The sequence below is a fragment of the Barbatula barbatula genome (assembly GCF_947034865.1).
Source record: "Barbatula barbatula genome assembly, chromosome: 9".
Lineage (NCBI taxonomy): Eukaryota > Metazoa > Chordata > Actinopteri > Cypriniformes > Nemacheilidae > Barbatula > Barbatula barbatula.
In genome coordinates this window covers 20,273,996-20,293,972 of record NC_136772.1, presented here as the reverse complement: position 1 = coordinate 20,293,972, position 19,977 = coordinate 20,273,996, and the positions used below count along the sequence as shown (strand labels likewise).

General features: G+C 38.6%; 1 protein-coding gene across 5 annotated transcripts in view; it reads left to right on the top strand.

The window, feature by feature from the left end:
- The window catches only part of st6gal2a (ST6 beta-galactosamide alpha-2,6-sialyltranferase 2a), a 55,670-nt gene extending 46,675 nt beyond the window's left edge, over positions 1–8,995 (top strand). For 4 of the 5 annotated variants that reach the window (XM_079464169.1, XM_079464170.1, XM_079464171.1 and 1 more), the window contains one exon: positions 6,319–8,989. In XM_079464169.1, the coding sequence (XP_079320295.1) occupies positions 6,319–6,566 (248 nt within the window). In that variant the 3' untranslated portion in view covers positions 6,567–8,989. Of the gene's footprint in view, positions 1–6,318 lie in introns of all 5 variants that reach the window. The other variant, XM_079464168.1, reaches the window with a different exon arrangement.
- Positions 8,996–19,977: the final 10,982 nt, after the last annotated feature.

The window sequence follows — 19,977 nt, the reverse complement described above, 5'->3', positions numbered from 1 at the left end:
ACCACTGACAAAATCATCCTAACCTTAGCTAAAAAATACAGAGTATAACTGTTTTTCTTTATTCCTTATGCTGCCTTTAGCTTTAAGTACATCTGATGGAGTTGATTTTCAATTTTGGGAAGCGGACAGTTGATGTAACTTAAAAAAAGGTTGAAGTAGAAAGAGGTATCGACCATTCCAAATTTTCATTTCATCAGAATTTTTAGATGTATTGTGGATATTCGAATCCAGTGTGTGTTGAATTTCACCTAAATCAAACCTCAGGAGTGACAAAGTCATCCAACAGCAATGTGAAAGACTGACAGGATGACAAGACACATGAACTTTTAAGCAATACAACACTAGTATTTGTACTTGTATTTAGTAAAAAAGCCGATATGAACTTGTTTTCTTTGCGGTATTTGAGGTCTGAAAGAATACATATGTGTTCCTGTTATTTTAACCTGTTTCTCCGGTTTTCATTTTCTGCCAATAGAAATTTCAAATGACATTAGAGAGAAAGATTGTTAGTTGTTCACAGAATGAAACAAAAATATGAATTCTACCTAAACACATACTTGTAAATATTAAATTCAGAGAAAAGTTGTTTTGAAAATGGCGTTTTATATGCTCAGCGACTGATTTGAACCAAAAATGTAAGATTGTTTTCCAAGCTTTGTCAGGGGAGACAATTATCAGTGAATAATGACTGCAATGATGTAGGCTAATATACGTACATATCATACGGAATATATGTTTTTATTTATATTGGAATATCTGATTATAAATCAAAAAAATTTTACTGCATGAATGATTAAATATGGCCACATTTCCTCGACTTCGTGTCTTCCAGCAGCATTTATGTTACTCATATTACTTATGTTACTTTGCTAACATTGCTTCAGGATTGAGAATAATCCTCTGTGGCTACGGCCCTTTTTGAACAGGTGTCTGATATCCCAGCGTATCGCTAGTCAAATAGACTTTACAAATATGAACCCCGTTTCTATGATACGCTAGATATTACCATGGAAACAGAGGTCACGTTTGTGTAGAGATTATGAGTTGCGATTTGGAATAGTCTGGTTGTTTTCTACAGTGAGAGTTGTCGTGTTTTAAAATGACTTTTCAGTTCCATAAACTGTGCAATGATGACATGTCATACAAAACGGCAGAGAAATCACAACTGTATAAGAGGTATATATGTCTTCCCTATTTATAACAAGCACAATTTTGTACGGATAATACTGTTGAGATCAATTTCTGTAGATTATTTGAAGAGTTTGCTTCCAAAATGAGATCACTCGTTTTTTTTATTTTGTAAATGTTAACATGTTTTTATTGTGTTAGTAAACTGTATTTTTTGAGTTGTTATTATAAACAAACCAACTGCAGTTTGATTTATATTAACTGGAATGGACAATAAACAACAGTATTTTTAAACATCTCACTTTGGAACCAGACTCTTCATTTGCACTTAGAACAACAATTGGCAGAACAAATATTGTAACAAATCGACAAATATTATTATTGTTACGACAATTAGAAAAGGTTTGTTTTTGTACTATTACAAATAGACACGATCAGACACACAAATGCTCACATTGTCCTCTTCGCATGTTTGGCACTTCTTCATACACAATCAATCTTTTCCTTTGAGCTTGATTATTGATGAGCAGTTTCTTTACGGAATATTGAAGTTTCAAATGGAAATCTTCTTTTGTTCTCTTGGAAGTCTGTGGAGAATTTACTGCACTCGGTCCCAAGTGAAATCAATGTATAATGCATTAGGTGGTCTGTCTTTTGAAATGAACACTTTTCCCTCTGGAGACAGTTTTTTTACTTTCTGCACTGTAGCTGAAATACTGTTGACTTCACAGCGGTCCACTGAAATAAACGGCAGTGTAGATGTTTACTGTATCCAGAAAAGTTCTTTACTGTAATGGCTCAAACAAATAAAACACAACTGACAAATGTTGGAACAAATCAAGTTTGTCGCACAACTCTTGTTGCAATTATTTTAAAAATAGTTTTTTTCTAGCAAATAAACACAACCATTGTGATTGTGTTAAAAAAAGCTACATTTGTTGCCCCAATACAGTCACACATGAATTTGCTTTAAATGTAACATTTACTACAAAAAGTTTGATCCATGACATATGACTCAAAATTATAAATCATTCTGTGAAAACAAGTGGCCCTCATTTAAGGATGAAGTCAACAAATGTTTCTCTCTGAAAATCGGAGTAAAATGGGTCGTTCCAGACATTGTTCAGAAGACAGCCCACTTTGATTTAAAAAAATCATTAGATATGGAAAAACATATAACATTTTGGCTGCTCAGCTAAAATGATATCAAGTGCTTTAAAATGGCAACCAAAACTGAAAACTACCATTCAAATGAATCGAAGAATGGCCAAAATGGCAAAGACTCAGCCAATGATCAGCTCCAGGGTGACCAAAGAAAGTCTGATGTCACAAAGTCCCATTGTTGAAAAAACAACATGTGCTGAAGAGGTTACAATTTGCAAAAGAACACATAGACTGACCTAAAGAGAAATGGTGTAATATTTTGTGGAGTGATGAACCAAATTTGTTCTTTTTGCGTCTAGGGGTCGTAGTCAGTTTGTCAGAAGACCCCCCCACACACACACACTGAATACAAGCCACAGTAGGCTGTGAAAATGGATCAGTTCATGGATCAGTTTGAGTACATGCCGAAGAGGATATGCCCTTGAAATGTGTGTTTCAACTAGATAATAATAAATTTTTCATCACGTTTTGATTTAGAATAGAATGTGCATTGTTCCCAATGCATTTGTGTATTGAAATAAAAGGATTTTGAGCTTTACTCACTTTTTTCAAACACATTATTTTGAACATAACTGTATAACGCAATAGCAGCTGTTTCAACGGGTCGCTGTACGTAGGTCGTCCCCCATATTGGAACGGAGCTTGCCGGTCTGTGGTTGTACTCTAAAATTGGGCTTATTTAAAACTGTTGCTGTGGTTTGTTTTAGCAAACAGTGTGTGATGTATGTGGACTGTTCCAATATGGTGGACACATACATGTCTGGAGTGCTTAAATAAGGCATCTAGTTTTATACAGTGAAGGAAATAATCATTTGATCCACTGCTGATCTTGTAAGTTTGCCTACTTCCAAAGAAATGAAGGGTTTATCATTTTTATGGTAGGTTTATTTAAAAATCTGGGAAAAATATATATAAAGGTTATAAATTGATTTGCATTTCAGTCAGTGAAATAAGTTTTTGATCCCCCATCCTCCACAGACAGGTCATGTACCTATATGGACCACAGATTGGTCCTGTCACTTTAAGAAAGTACGCCAAAGTGTGCTTGTTATGTATATAAAAAGATGCCTGCCAACAGAATCTGTCTCTTCCGTTTCAAACTCTCCACCACCATGGTCAAGACCAAATAGGTGTCAAAGGATGTCAAGGACAAGATTGTAGACCTGCACAAACCTTGAATAGGCTACAGACAGAAGCTTGGTGAGAATGAGACAACTGTTGGTGCGATTATTTGGAAATAAGAAATACAAAATAACTATCAATTGCTCTTGGTCTGGAGCTCCCTGCAAGATTTCCCCAATGGGTAAAAGAAGATCATGATCAAAGGTTAAAGATCAGAAGTACATGGAAGAAGCTTGTTAACTGGACAGTTGGGACCACAGTTAGCAAGCAAACCATTGGTAACTCGCTATGCAACAATAGATTGAAATCCTCCTGCCCAAGAAGGCCCGCATGGCTCGTCTGCAGTTTGACAATGAACATCAAAATGATTCAGAAAAGGCTTTGGGCAAAGTGCTGCGAGACCAAAATTGACTCCTGTTTTTGGAGAGAGAGAAATGCTTACTATGACCCCAAGAACACCATCCCTACAGAGAAGGCGTGTTGGAAACATTGTGCTTTAGGGCTTTTTCTCTGCTCGGGTAGCGGATGACTTCATCGTATTGAGGGGCTGAGGGACGGACCAGTGTACTGTCGAACCTAAACAAGAACCTCCTCCCCTTAACTAGATCACTGTCATGTTAACGGGCCATCCACAACACATCTTCAAAGACCCAAAACATATTGCCAAGACATCAAAAGAGTGGCTTAAGGAGAAGATGTCCTAGCCAGTCTCTTGACCCTAGTCCTATAGCAAATCTGTGATGGAGGCTAAAACTCCAATTTGCTGAGCGACACCCGAGAAACCTTAAAGATTCACAGAGGAGTGGATTAAATGTATGTGCAAACCAGGTGACCAACTATCAGAAATGTCTGACCTCTGTGCTTGCCAACAAGTGTTTTTCCACAAAGTACACAGTTATGTTAAGCTCGGGGATCAAATACTTATTTCACTGACTGAAATACAAATCAATTTATAACCTTTATATAATATTTTTACCATGATTATTTTTTATATCCTACCATAAAAAGTATAGACCCCTCATTTCTTTGTAAGCAGGCAAACCTACAAAATCAGAAGGGGATCAAATATAAATATATATTTATATATATATATCCCTCACTGTATATATATGACTGTGCCACTGTCGGTTGCTATGTCTGTGTTGCTTGGCAACCTCTTTGTTGTTTCCGTTTCAGGGGAAATGCGATGTGTGGTGGAGCGATATAATTTTTTAATTAATATCGTTACATTTTATTTATGTAACACATCACTGTAAACCATGACTTTCTCTGGCTTATTGCTTTATATCTGTCATTTAGTCACTTACATTGTTGCATTGTTACATTGCTAGACGCTTTAACTTGGATACACATTTTCTCAGTTTGTGTTCCATGCAAATCCAACTCATAGGGAAGAAAGAAGCACAGTAAAGATAAACCGTGTAAATAAAAGGTTGACAGTGAATTACTGAACAATGACAAAACAAGACACATTCATGAACAAACACACAACAGAATAAGATTTAACTGCTACAGTCAGTAAAGCGCAGTAGGTTTGACAATAATTCACGGTGTCCACATAATGTGATGAGATTTCAACATCATGGCAGAGGTCAGAGTATATGCAGTAGACAGCGGCGAGTGTTTTGGAGCAGGATTGCTGGGCTCAGGTGGTGATCTGTGGTGGGTTTGTTCTCGCTGTCAGAGGAGTGCTGCACTCATAATTGTGGATTCCAGTGGAGATCTGTGCGGTGCAAGCTACGGTGTTGCTGTAGACTCTGCGGTGGAGCTGAATGACTGTGGTCTTTGATGGCATAAGGGAGTGACCGTTCTGCACCGACACCTTCTGACAGCAGAACAAGAGTTGGAAGCATTTGTAGAACTGTTGAGAAAGAAAATGATTTTGTGATCAAAACGCATTAGCTTGCTCCACCCTTAAAACAAACATGTTTTTTCTTCTGATGTCACCCATTCTTTTTATTTTTCACCCTAACGTTTAATGGGGGAAATCTTATTTTATATGGAAAACAAAAAGCATCTGATATTGTTTTCTAATGCTGTGGATATATTTTTAGAATAAAGGAGGGTTATGGAGGTTAAATGCTTAGAGTAAACACGTCCTCAAGCAACTTCTTTCTCTGGGCAGTAAAATTCTTCTTTCAATAATATAAATGAGAGGCTTTTCAATTAAATTGTTCCCACCGATGTTTTTTTTTACGTTGCAAGTTAGCACAAGCATGTTTTATTGTATTCGTATAATTAAGTAATATGGGTTCTATAAAGCTTTGAGAACATGCAAAATTGAATATATGAAAAAAGAACAGAGCCCAAATTCGTGTTTTTAATTAACACTTCTCAAATCATGTGGATAAGTTTGATCAAATACAAAACGGTGAATAAAAAGCTGAGGAAGTTTTGAGAATATGGCAAATTAAATTGATGAAAAAAGTACAGTGCCTAAAATGAAATGGGATTTCTTTGGCTCAAATGGTCTTTTCAAAGTTTTTAAATCAACACTTCTCAAGTCATGTGGATAAGTTTTAACTGAATACAACTTTGTTACAAAAAGCTGATAATAAAATTGTATATATGAAAAAGAACATGGCCTTTACACCGAAAAACCTAAATTCACTTCTCAAAGCATGTGGATAAGATATAATAAATGTAAAAAATGAAGAAAAAAGGTCTATGAATGATAAATGATCTTCATACATGATGTGCTACGGTGCCCCCTACCTTATAACAGTGAATGGATGGAATTCTGAAAATGTTAATATAGCAAATGTGCGCAAAAATTGCTTAAATTAAGTTGTTTGTTTAGCAAAATTCGTTATATGTATACTACTATGACTGATAGTTTGCCATGTCTTTAACAAGGACACACAAGGCCCGGTTTGGTGATCTCCTGTTTTGTTTGTGTTTCAGGTATCCTAATGATGATGTCTTTATGTGAAGAGGTCCACGTGTACGAATACATTCCTTCACTACGACAGACCGACCTGTGCCACTATCACGAGCGATACTATGACGCGGCCTGCACTCTGGGCGCGTACCACCCCCTGCTGTATGAGAAGATGCTCATCCAGCGCATGAACACAGGCTCTGAGACCGATCTCAAAAAGAAAGGCAAAGTAACGCTCCACGGTTTCAAGAAGGTCCACTGTGAGCCCTGAGCGCAGAGACACAAAAAACGTCTTTCTTTTTGTAAAGCAGAGGACATCTGCAGACCACCGCAGGACTGCGCAGAGACTTGCCAGCGGTCCGGACCGTGTTTATAGACTAGAGATGGTGTTCTGCGGACCAAAACCACCTGCTGTAGGGCACTTACAATTGCATTTCCTGAGCCTATGCTTGAATAAAGATGGTTAAAATAGCAATAGAGGTGTAATGAGAAGCTTTTTATAGATCTTTGGACGTGATCTTTGTGGTTTTAAAAGCCATTAGAAAACAGTTTTGGGGATTTTTTAAATTTGCATTAAAACTATTAGAAGTCGTGCACACTGAAATCGACACAAGAACACATTGACATGGGCACCTTCCTACTTTTGTTATAGCCTTTTGGAAATTTCAACCTGTTTGCCATATGTTTGTGTATTTTTTTGGAAACGCGATCTTTTTTTCCTGCTGTAATAGACATTGTCCCACATTGACATGCCTTTAAAACAAATTGTTTGCGCTTCCAGAACTTCTCGCTGAACTGTGGTAGAGGAACAGAGTAGTCGATGGTTTTCTTTCTACTCTGCTTAAACGTTCCTCCATTTTTAATAACAAAAGCAGATTTTGCTTACATTGTACAGTCCTCTTATTGAACAAGATGTTAATAACTTAAAAAAGGATGAGTGTTCATTCTCAATTGTGATATTTTTACGTGGAATCATTCTGAATAAGGATTGCTTGTTTCTTGTTTAATCGGGGACTTTAAAACTGCTGCTTGGCAATAAAACAAGTACAGGTGTGGTGTTTGTTTCATGTAAACCGAGGTAGCCTGGTCTTTTTTAATGTCCTGTAAACACTGAAATCGGTTTCTCAGCTCTCGCAGGAGTTTTCTTTAAAGCGAATGACTGGCGACGCATCCCTGCGTTGTCTTCTATGTACAGCTGTTTATTTCAATCGTTCCACTTTGTGTTTTTTCACGGATGTTGAAATTAACGGTACATTTACTTGTGTGCATTGTTTCAATGTGTTCCACTGAAAAGCATTCACAAGCTGATTGTCATTTTCTGTAGTCGAGCTGTAGTTTGACTGCTTGTGTATAGTGTAGAAGTAAAACAATATTCGGTTCTTTCCCTCAGGAGCTTATGATACTCTCGACCAGGGTGAAACATTTCATCGTCCTTGTAGGCCTATGATAAGCTGAGTTGTGTAAAGCTAATATTTGAACTTCGCTCTAGCAAGTTTCCCCATGTTGGGGGATTTAAGACATTTTGTTTACTGTGGGAAGCTTAACATGTAAGATTGAATTTAATGTAAGGGGCTTGAAGCAACTATCATTACATAATACTGAACATACGGTGTGTCTTCTAAAGGTGATTTGCTGGTTGCTCAGTCTGGCCTGTGTGTGGGTTTCAGGCCTTCATTTATACGTTATGACTCAGAGTCTGAGAGGTTCAGATAATTGTCTTTGGCCTCGTTGCCACTTTATTGACTGGCTTTTTATTGAGGGTACAGGAGAGCAGAGCGAAAATGATTGGAAAAAGCAATGGGAATGGGAGGAAAAAACGTTGTGAGCCAGACTCGAACCCGTGTCCCCTGCAATAGCACTGGAGCTCAGTGTACTGAGGGCAGGGGGATATGTTTTTCGACCTGTGTCAGCCAAATTTTCATGGGAATGTCTTTTCATGAGCCTTTATCAAAAGGTAACAGACAGAATATAATTTTTAAAGTTGTATTAAAATGTCATTGGGGATGTGACTATTTTGTGGTTTGGGCCACTGGGGCTGGGGGGATCTTGAAGGCAGCAAGAAATGTACATTATAGTGCACAGAGCATGTGATGTAAAGCAGGGCTTGTTAGTATTTATGGTAAATATATTACCATTCCAGTCATGGAGGATTGAATCTTTTGCTTGTAATGGAGTTTGGTGTCTTTGAAATGGTTTATGCCTATTGGAGTTAAAAGGAATTTCTGGTGATTTTGCTGATAAACTTCAATACAGTGTCATAAATGCACAGTAGATTCCTGAGAACTGTGCCAAATGTGTAGTGTGAGAATGTGAATGGTACTGTATCTGTGGTGCTGTGCATCTGTGCCAACTTTCTTTACCGTACATTTCAGCACATTTTCTTTCATATATCTGCATTTCTTTTTCTTTCCCTACATTTCCTTTTTTAAATATACTTTCAGTAGCTCTGAACCACATAGCCTTTTCATGTTTTTCCTGGTTTGTTAAATCTGTGAAAATGTGTGTGGGAGTTGCTCTTTAGACTAACACATTTAAAAGCCATTGGATGTTTTATCATTTGTATTTCTCCATGTGTTAATATGCATTTGTAACTGAATTAATTTTTTACCTGCTAAATGTATTTAAGTGTATTCCTTTCACCACTGAAATAAAACCTTGACCGTTGACTTGTAAGTTTGTGATTGGGTCAAATTTCTTCTCTTTCAAGTGTTTTTTTTTATAACGTTTCAACAAATGTTTTTGCGTAATGTTAGATCTTTATCTATGTTTTATCTTTCATTATCAGCTTAACTACAGTATAGTATGAAGGTGAGTCTGCATCATTGGGCCATCGGGCAAGACGACAGTAGTTTATCTGTAACTTTAACGATAAAAAAAATCAAGCAAGTTTTATCGGGCACACGCCTGGCCCGAAGTTAACTTCCGGTCAGTGTTTGTTTATAATCTAATCTAATTTATTTTATATTTAATTTAGATTAATATTATTTCATAATGTATAATGTTAACATTAAATAATGATGTTATATATATATATATATATATATATATATATATATATATATATAGATAGATAGATAGATAGATAGATAGATGGATGGATGGATGGATGGATAGATATAATATAAATATATGAAATTGTATATTAATTGTATTAAATTAAATAAATATTACTCCATAGTTATTGATTCTTTGCATGGGGCTACTGGAACTTAATTTTTGGCAACATAACATTTGTTGTCGCCGCTGAAGCGGTCTATAAAAAGCATTCAAGTCAAAGATGGCAATAAAGAGACAAAACTTACACGAAACAGCTTTAAGGAAATGTTACCTGTTTGTTCATGAGGATGTATATTAGCGGGTTAATGACTGTGCTGCTCTTGGCGAGGAGAGAGGGCACCACGCTGGCAACGGGTGAGATGATTCCCGGCCGGCCGAATGTAGCCATCATGGCCACGACGCCGTATGGCATCCAGCACAGTAGGTAGCACACCACAGTGGCAATGACCATAAATAGAACATGATATTCCCTTTTACGAGCTGCCGTCTTGCGAATCTTCCCAACCTGAGACAGACAGAGAGCTTGTGTGAAGTGTGCGGTGTTAGGCTGCAGTGTGGGGTTTGTAGAAAGAATGTGAATTTTTGTGAATCACAAATCCTGATGGCTGATATAAGATACTCATTCCTGTTGGATGTCTTCAAAAAAAGAATGAATACTCCAGCGAAACAGATGGGATCTTACTTGATGTAACATCGGTGATACATTTTCAAAGCTTCCATGGATGGGAAATGTTCATTTTGATATGCATAATTGTCTTGGGCAGGCAGGTAGTGCATTGAACCACAAATCAATACGATGACTGTTTTTCACCCATTTCATTATAATGATTATAATCATTGAGACCCTGTGGGCCGGTAAACATGGTAAATATGTACCCATTCATTCATGGGAAATGTAAGTTTAGCTTGTTAATGCCTTTCAAAACATTCAGGCTGAAAGGACGACAACCTGAATCTACCAGAACTCTGTGTATCTGAAACATTGTATTACTGGCACTTCCCGTGAATACTGGCACTTTTCTTCAATTGTAAGTCGCTTTGGATATAAGCGTCTGCCAAATGAATAACTGTAAATGTACCTGTTTTCTCAGTAGAATCCAAATTGAGTTTGTTCATTGACCCAATAATAAAATGTTGAATTATTTAAATTAAGATTTAAAATGATCATTTAGCTTATGGTGATAGAATAACCAGATCTGTTAACTGGCAAATTCAATGTTCTTTTTCCTCAAATAGTGTGCAAAATAGATCCTGAACTATGAAAATCCATTCTTTATATCTTCAATAGACTTTAGCAAACTACATTAACATCAAATAGAGAAGCTTTTTTTATTCCAGGTAACAGTCTACCTAGTTCTTACAACAATGTTCCTCTTACAGCTTCTTAAGCCATGGGAGACAGAAGTGGCAGGTTTTTGTGAAATGCATCTTTTGCGCATTATTTCACTGTATTTACGCCTCGAGTAACTGTGCAGCCATGACAAAACCATTCCATTTGTTCCATGTGATTGCCTCCCACAACCAAAACACATGAAACTCCTCCCTTGATCTAGATTGTTCGGAGCTGTCAGAGGCAGAATAATGAACAGAAAGAATGTGTAAAAACGAAATGAGTCGGAATAGATCTGCGGCTGCCCCATTCCTCAGAGAGTCTGTAGGAGACAGCTCTGGAGTATTTGAATGGGTTAAATACTGTATCTTTCAATCCAATTGAGGCAAATTTACTTCTGTATTCATGTTATGATGGAAGGGCTGAATTAAAGACCACTTCGCAAGAGATGTATACACTGGTCCAGGGTACTTCCGGTTTCGTGTGTTTATTTTTAAATCTTACACATAACTAAATCTTAAATATATGAATTATAACATTTGATTTGTTTATAAATGTTTTGTTGTCTGTGTCGTGTTAAAAACTGATACAGGAAGTTCTTCTGGACCAGCATCATCCAAAGCGGCTTTTCTACAAGATAATGCTGAATTTTATTACAATGTATTTAGAATTTTTTTGACAGTATTTACATTCAAATGTTGGTAATTATAAATCATTCATGAAAACTAACATCCTTAAACAAAAGTTATGTGGCATTTTGTGACAATTTTGTGTTAAATAAATGAAAGAGACGTTAAGAAGCGTTAAGAAAAATAAATGTTGTCTCAGAAATAATACAGATTGTGTTGATTTCAACACCCGTTTTTAGTGTGTTAGAATATTGTCGCCTTAAAAATGATTTATCTGACATTTTTGTCAATTTTGATATTGTCATATTGGTATTCTCCGTCATTAACATCATGTATTTTTTGTTAACCTTATAACATATTTTCAGAAAAAAAGGTTTGATAAAAAAACTATACAGTAATTCCAAGTCAGCGATTTGCTGAATATATTTCTAGCCAGACGAAATCAGACTGAGCACTGAAATCAGTCTTTTTAATTTATTCTACATCACTTCATTCATTGCATGATGTTTTTTTCATTCCGTCTACGTATCTGCCTCATGGTTGAACAGAAGTGTTAACAGAGCTTTGAGTAACATATCAAGATTAGATATGATTTAGATTTAGTTTTTTTGATGAACTACATCAGGCAAACATGACTGTGATAAATGTCTGGATTCATAACGCCGTGTGGAGGTAAAGATAATGATAATGATATTAATAATAATAATATACCCAGTCAAGTGTTTTCATCCTCACTGCAACCAAATGAACCCAAAAACACTCCAGTGAGTGTGAAGCACACAACATCCAAATCCAATCATCCTCTGGCATTTACACAACTGAGATTTTGATGTGTACTCTCAACAGGTTATATTAAAAGAAATATTTTGATGACTCACAATTTTGCAGTAAATGAATCAGAAAAGAGAAATGATTTTCTGATAAGCTCTCGTAAACACGGCTTATGAAGACATAGATGCAAACTCTCTGGAGAATAAGAGTTATTCATTGCTTTTCTGTCACCATGGCAACACGTCGCTTTTATGCCTTTAGACATTTTACAGGTTCATTTTCTGTCTATTGCTTTCTGTACTAGGAAGAATCTGTGTTATAAAGATATAAGACATCTGTCCTTGGCCACATGACAATGTGCGTTGTTGACTCAGTACAATATCTACTGTATTGCCCGGTTTCTTACCTGCTTGACGGCGTAAAGCAGTCTCCCATAGCAGTAGACCATGATAAGCACTGGAATGCCCAGGCAGAATATAAACAGGCAGATGATGTAGGCATGAGACTGTGCGGTGCGCTGGGTCCATGATACAGAACAGCTGGTTCCTGCCCCCTCCAGCCCATAACTGCTCCAGCCCAGAAGGGGGGGCACAGTCCAGATCAGCGAGTACAGCCAGCAACCTCCTACCGCAAGAAGAGGTTTACGATAATCTGGACCGTGTTTATGGTACACTGTTAATGTCCTGTAGCGGTCGTAGGACAAAACCACCAAGGAAATCAGAGACACGATCCCTGAGGATGAGACAGAAAAACAAACACCAGGTTAGAGTAGAGTAGAGTCCCAACACTAGATTCAAATGTGTATGTCTTTGTCTGAACAAGAAGAGCTTTGTGGTTACGTCTTTTTATAAAAAAGGGCACACGTGTGAGGTGAGCTGTCATTGCATGTTGGATCACAGCAAAGATATTTTCAGCAGGTATTTGTGACCTCATAGGCCTTCTATACAAACACGATATTCTGTCTGTATACAAACAATGGCTTTCCAAGACCTCTTTTGCTTATTTTCTTTATTCTTCCATTCTCAAGTCACATAAAGCTTCAGGACTCATCGGCCATACAACAAAATTCAAATAGTTAAAAGCATTTAAATTCTAATTCAAATAGTTAAAAGCAAGTAGTAATGCTAGGTGTTGTCAGACTACCTTGGTTCCACCTCCTCTTAAAAATAAAACTATTTTAATTCTCTATATAATGAAAAAATAATGAGGGCATTCCATAATGAACCTCTCCAGTTCACACTGATTGGTTCAGAAATTGGAATGCACGAGGATGTATGATGGCCCTCTTATTTCCATAATGATGTACAACAGTTTTGAAATGATTGAGGAACTGAGCATCAGCGGCAGAGCGTGAGATGTGTCCTTTCTGTCCCATTTGGAGCTGATTACTACTTGTTTCACTACCTATAGTAGGACTAACGCATTTAAACTTTTCAAGAAAGGGGTTCTGTCCAAAAAAATTCTGTTTGAACAGTCTGTGAGTTTCAAATTACTGGATTATCAAGTAAACAAAAATGCGAAATTTGTTCTTCATTTAGGAGAATAGCAAGGTTCATATCACAAGTATGACACTAAAGATACAGAGAACGATGTCTTTGGGATCATTTTCTGAACGATTTTTTAGGATGTTTTATTAACAAAGTTGGGAGGAGCATGTGCAGATAACTAACCCGGCTGGCTTTCCATGACCAATCTCACAATCAGATAACTAACCCGGCTGGCTTTCTATAACTAAGCTCACCTATCATCTTTTAGCCTGGGGAAAACCCCTACAAATAGACAAGATGCCTGGCCCGTATTCTCTCTACATTTTCTCAGCATCCCTCCTCCACCCCAAATCCTCACCATTAGCCTATGTTTAACGCAGCATAACGGGGGAAGAAACCTGAGTCCGGGCACACACTGGACCCGGGCCCTCTCCCCGGACAAGGGACGGGCGCTCCGAGTTCTCCCAGAGACAGCAAGAAAAATACGCATTATATCCGTGACATGAGGGTTAATGCATACAAACAATAGAGTTATTATTGTGAAAAGAAGGGAATCTGTGACAGTTTGTAAAGCTGTAATTTAGCTTACTTGTGACTAAAGAAAAACTAATCAATAAACAGCTGCCAAATTGTAATCATTTTCCTTCGCTCTCTCAAAGAAAGTCTTTGTTTCTTGAAAAAACCTTAGCACGAGTTTGGCTTAACATAAAGATGCCCTTTATATACATTTTCTTTATATTCACTTTTCAAATGACTAGAGTAAATAAAATAGCGCAATGCCAAAATAAAACAATGCACAGACATCCGCAGTCAAAGATAAGATTTATTTTCTAATTCTTCAGAAACACAGGTTGTATTTGGGTAACAAATGACCAGGGGCCTCATGTATCAATGCTGCGTACACACAAAACCTTTTGGTCGGATGTACTACCAGTGAAATTAATGTGAGAATGTGCTTTCCTCCTCACCAAATTCATGTCTGGCGTACGTACATTTCTTTTGGTTTTCGTCTGTCGGCAACTCTTAGAGGCAATGAAGGCAATTGCATACATTAGACTATCACATCATTAGACACGTCAATCGCACCACCACCTGAGAGAAACATTGCTATTAATTTGTAATTGATAAAATGATTGACATATTATTGTCACACGAGCCGTATGGATTTATTCTATCGATTATGCAATTAGGTAAGACCATACAAAAGCACAAGATAAAAACACACAGCCCTAAGTCTATAACAATGGCAGCGTTGGCCTTATTAGAGGACATTGCCAATGGCTGAATCCAAAGAGAAGGAGTTTTTAGGGACCACAGTGATTTTCTGGACCATGATGATGACTGGCTTATGAGCCGTTTGAGATTTCCTAAGCTATACTCTTGGAGCTCTGTGCTGAGTTGGGTCCGAATTTGGAGAGAGAGACCGCAAGAAGAAACGCATTACCCGTTCCCTTACAGGTGCTGACAACACTTGGTTTCCTGGCAACTAGCTCTTTCCAAAGGGAACTGGCAGACCGCTCAGGAATAAGCCAGTCGTCCTTGAGCGGCACAATGCTAGCTGTTTGGGACGGGATCATCCGCATATCTACCAGGTATATAAGGTTATCATACGATGCAGTTGACCAGCCAAATGCAAAGCACAATTTGCAGCGAAAGCAGGTTTTCCTAATATAAAAGGAGCGATTGACTGCACACACATTGCTATAAAGGCGCCATCTGAGGAAGAATTTGCACATGTGAATCGGAAACATTTCCATTCAATAAATGTGCAGATAATATTTGATGCACAAATGCGCCTAACAAATACTGTGGCAAGGTGGCCTGGGTCAACATGATTTATGCATCCTTACAAACAGCATGGTTGGGATGAGGCTCCAAGCTGGCCTGGTGCACGATGGGTGGCTTCTTGGTGAGTGATGCATTTAAGTTGCACTTGGTGATGTGGTGGTACCACCAGATGACCCGACACAGGACCAGTGACCCAACCAACAAGCTGTTCAGGGCCGTCAACATGTGATTGCAACAATATAAATTGTAATCATACACAAAGTTAACTTTTTGACCAATTCTTTTTAATGAGTGGCTTAATTCTATGGGTGCTTCAGTTAGGTTTTTCAGGGGACTGTTAAGTTCTCCGATGGCCCTAACGATTTGCTGTTGTGACTCCAGAACAGTATGCGTCAAGACACAAAGGGCCCTGGCTGCACAGGAGCGATGGACTCTGAGTGCGTGCCAGTGAACATTCCTGCTGTTGCACCATCAGAGTCTAAATAAACACAGGCACATTTGCCATAAATGCAATAGATGCGTTAAATCTCTGGTGTACTTTTGGTCAGCTCGATTGCATGCAGTTGACATTTAAATGCAGGCTGAGATGCTGTGTGTACCAAAGTAAATCAAATGTCTCCCACAGCAACGGATACAACTACACAATGGAGGCAACTCACTGCTCAAAGGCAGTAAGTACATCGACCCCTGAAAAAAATCTTTCTAACTCTGATGGTAGCCCCTCTAACTCACATTCCGCGAATTTTCATTTCTTGCTGCATGCTTTTGCAAAAGTGGACTCATTACCATATTCAAGTGTATTCAATTGAGGGAGGATACGGGGTGTGTGTCAATTGCACATTAATTGTGATGTACAAAGAGAATATGCATGGGATCCTGCATACGCAGCTTTGTCCGTATGCAATGTTTTAGTATGGAATCAAGTCTTTGTACACAAGGCCCCAGGCCCAGGTAACCAAAACCATTGCAACAGTAAAACAGCTCGAAATGCTCCCAACATAGTGACGTTACTGAAGCTTTGATTTGTTATTGAGGAGCCATTTACAGTTTCAGAGTCTTTTAGTATTTTTGGTAGGATTTAAAACTAGTTTAAAGTATACAGTATTAAATGCCCTGACTGCTCTTCATGAGCAGTTCTGCGGGCATTGGTCTGTTAAATCAGACATATAAGCAAAATTGAATTTGCTTTAGTTGTTTACCTGAGAGGCAAATAAATACCTCAAGTGGGGCTGAACTTTCCATTACATGTTTCTCCTTGTTAGCACGTTATCACTACAATCTAACACGCAATGAAAATTGCCTGTCATAAAGGTGTTTATATCTGCAAAACAGCAGATAATGCACTTCAAAACAAACCACAACAAACCACAATAATCTGCTGGGGGTTTTTTTGTTCCTCGGTTCTCTTTCTATCTCTCTCTCTCTCTCTCTCTCTCTCTCTCTCTCTCTGTCTCTCGCCAGCTTTTCTCTCGTAATTGTTATGAGCTGTTATCAAAACCCATTTGCTTTCAGTCTAAATAGAGCTGCATTCTTCATTAATCACCAACAGGGAACAACAATAATGACAGGAGCACATAATGAAGTCTGTGACACAAGGGAGGGGGAGGATTTCAATTGCAGTTCAAGATTTTCTTCTTTTCTGTCATCCTATTAGAAAATGACATGCACTGCATGGTTTATTTGAGCATCTAGCTCACTAGTTATTGAAGAAGAAAGTAACACATTCTTTAATTAATTTAGGTTCTGATAGTGTTAAAATTATTCTTAATGGATAGTAACTAAGCTTGATTACTATAAATACAATCATCTGGCATTGCATGCATATATTTACTAATGTTTATTTACTAACAACTAATGATTTGCAGTCACTTTTTACTAGAAAGTGTACATCACATTATTTTTTTATTAAGGAAAATCAGGTGTGTTAATTGCCAGTCCTGTTCAGCTTATTGTTTTGTGTAAAATACTTTTCCGTGTACTGTAAATATGGCACTAGCTGGGACCCGTTTCAGAAAGCAGGGTAAGTGCAAACTCAGTGTAAGTTAACCCCAGAAAACGGGATACTCTGGGTTTTCAGTTTCAGAATGCGAGGTATATCAAACCCGCGGCCGCGGGGAAAGTCAAGCCCGTTTCAGAAATCGAGGTATCTTATACTCCGAGTGAGTGACCATAGTAACCTACTCTGTGAACCTAACCTAGTTGGGAGCAGGTTTTATTTCACTAACCCGGGGTTTGTTACAATCTCCGCCCCTTTTAGAAACGCGAGCGGTGTTGAAATTGCCTTCGCCGTTTGTTTTTTCAATCGTTTTCCTTAATTGGGCACGAGTTCGTGACACAGACATTAAAATGGCATGTCCGTTTATTCAGGAACCCGTAGATGAGGAAGCTGCATTCATTCAGAGAGAGTTACATTTACGTTGGGAGAGAATATATATACCATATATGGTGAAGCCCGTTTGGATGTTTTATCATATCCGGAGGATTTTTTATTTGAGCGATACAGTTTTTCTTTACAGTCCATTAAATATATCCACATTCTGCTTCATCCTTACATCACAAACCTCACTCGCCAGGGTCGCACTCTTACATCTGAGAAGATTATTTTTATGGTCACGTTTCTTTGCTAATGGAAGCTTTCTATATAATACGGGGGATGCAGAACACGTTAGCAAGGCAACTGTATGTAGAGCAGTAAGAGAAGTGTGAATTAGAGGTCTTCTCGGGTCCAAAGATCTTTACCCGACCCGAAATGACCCGAATCACTTTTACCCGAACCCGACATGCCAATTTTTTTTTTAAAGCCCCGAACCCGAGACAGACCCGATAACGTTAGACCCGAGTCCGACCCGACCCATCGTATATTTTTTTTCAAACCCGACTAGACCTAAATGTAAACATTATTAATGGAAATGAAATTGATATGGCAATGGAAACGTTGATCCTCTTGTTTTGCTCTGGCAAATTGTGCAAACTCAGGCTAAATAGCCTACGCAAAACAGCATAAAGACACAGCTTAATCCAGTTTCCTGATTAATCCCCTGCACAGATCTGTTTTTTTTCGCAAGAGGAGAGTTGGTAACTACACGCACACACACGAGCGACGCGCTGTTATTGTACAGGATAGTTCGGGTCTTCCTCGGGTCAATTCAGCAAAAAACATTTTTACTTTATATTTCCCGAGACCCGAAGACACTAATAATATACCCGACCCGTGTCCGAAGCTCCCGTGAATCTTTTAGACCCGAACCCGCTCGGGTCTCGGGCCGGACCTTGGTTTTCGGATCTAAGTGGACCTGTGAAGACTTCTAGTGTGAATCGCTCTCGAGCACTTTTTATACACTTTTGTTAAGTTTCCTGTGAGAGCCATCAATGAGAAGGTTCATAGGAATTGTAGGTGAATAGTGAACGTCTTTATGAATTAGGCTGATCAAATAAATGTGGTCTTGATGCCACCTTTTGGAAGTAAACTAATAATTCAAATATCCTTTAGGATTTCCCAATGTGATTAGGTGCACATGTAACCGGTCCCACTTGCCCCGCTCTGCGTGGGCTTCGAACCGACATCGGGCCGAATGAGAGACGGGCACTCTAACGACGAGGCTAAAGACCACAGTCCCTATTGCCTCTGTCGCTAGAGCGTCTCTGTTGGTCGGGGAGTGAGGCTTACTGTGTGTTCACATAGAGCGCGAATGAGGCGTCAAAAACGCGCTATTCGCGAGTAGTTTGACGCTTGAACATTTTGTGTTTACTCGCTTCATTCGCGTCATTCGCGTCATTCGCTTCATTCGCGTCATTCGCGCTATTCGCGCGTGAAAAACGCGTCATTCGCGCTATTCGCGTCATTCGCGAGTGAAATTCGCTTCACGAAAATGTTTTTACAATTTACCGGATTCTCCGACCTCCTCACTCACTTTCTTCCAAGCAAGATCCTTTTTATTCCTATTTTTATGAACACGTATCATATAGCTCCGGGTGTCCACACACTGAGATGAGCGTGTCCTCCATTTTTTATTTCTGCCTCTGCTCGCTACGTCGTCTACGTCACTACTCAAGCAGGCTCCTGATTGGTTAACGCGGCGCGAATTTCCGCCAAAGTTCAGATTTTTCAACTCGCGCGATTCGCGCGATTCGCGTCATTCGCTTCATTCGCGTCATTCGCGCAATTCGCGTCATTCGCGTCATTCGCGCCGCCTCATTCGCGCTATTCGCGCCGCAAGCGCGTCTATCGCGTCTTTGCATTGACTTAACATGTAAATCACTCGCGCTTGACGCCTCATTCGCGCTCGGTGTGAACACACAGTTACACTCTCCACAGCTCTTCACTAGCTGGCCTCCGTTACACAGCTGGAGCTGGGGCAAGCATGGCCAGTTTTCTGTCTTCTATAGCCAGGTTCTCGGTTCTCATATACTCAAAACTTTCAAGGCCAGTTTATTAAATATATCAAACATTTCCCAGTCAGGCATCCTACTAGCAAGAGCATTTAAACTCACCGGACTGAATGATGTTTTTATATTTCATTTTCAGCTGCTGCCATTTTCTTTTTATTGCAGAAGGATTGCACCTACATGACAAAAATCGTAGGTATATATAAACACATATATATATATATATATATATAT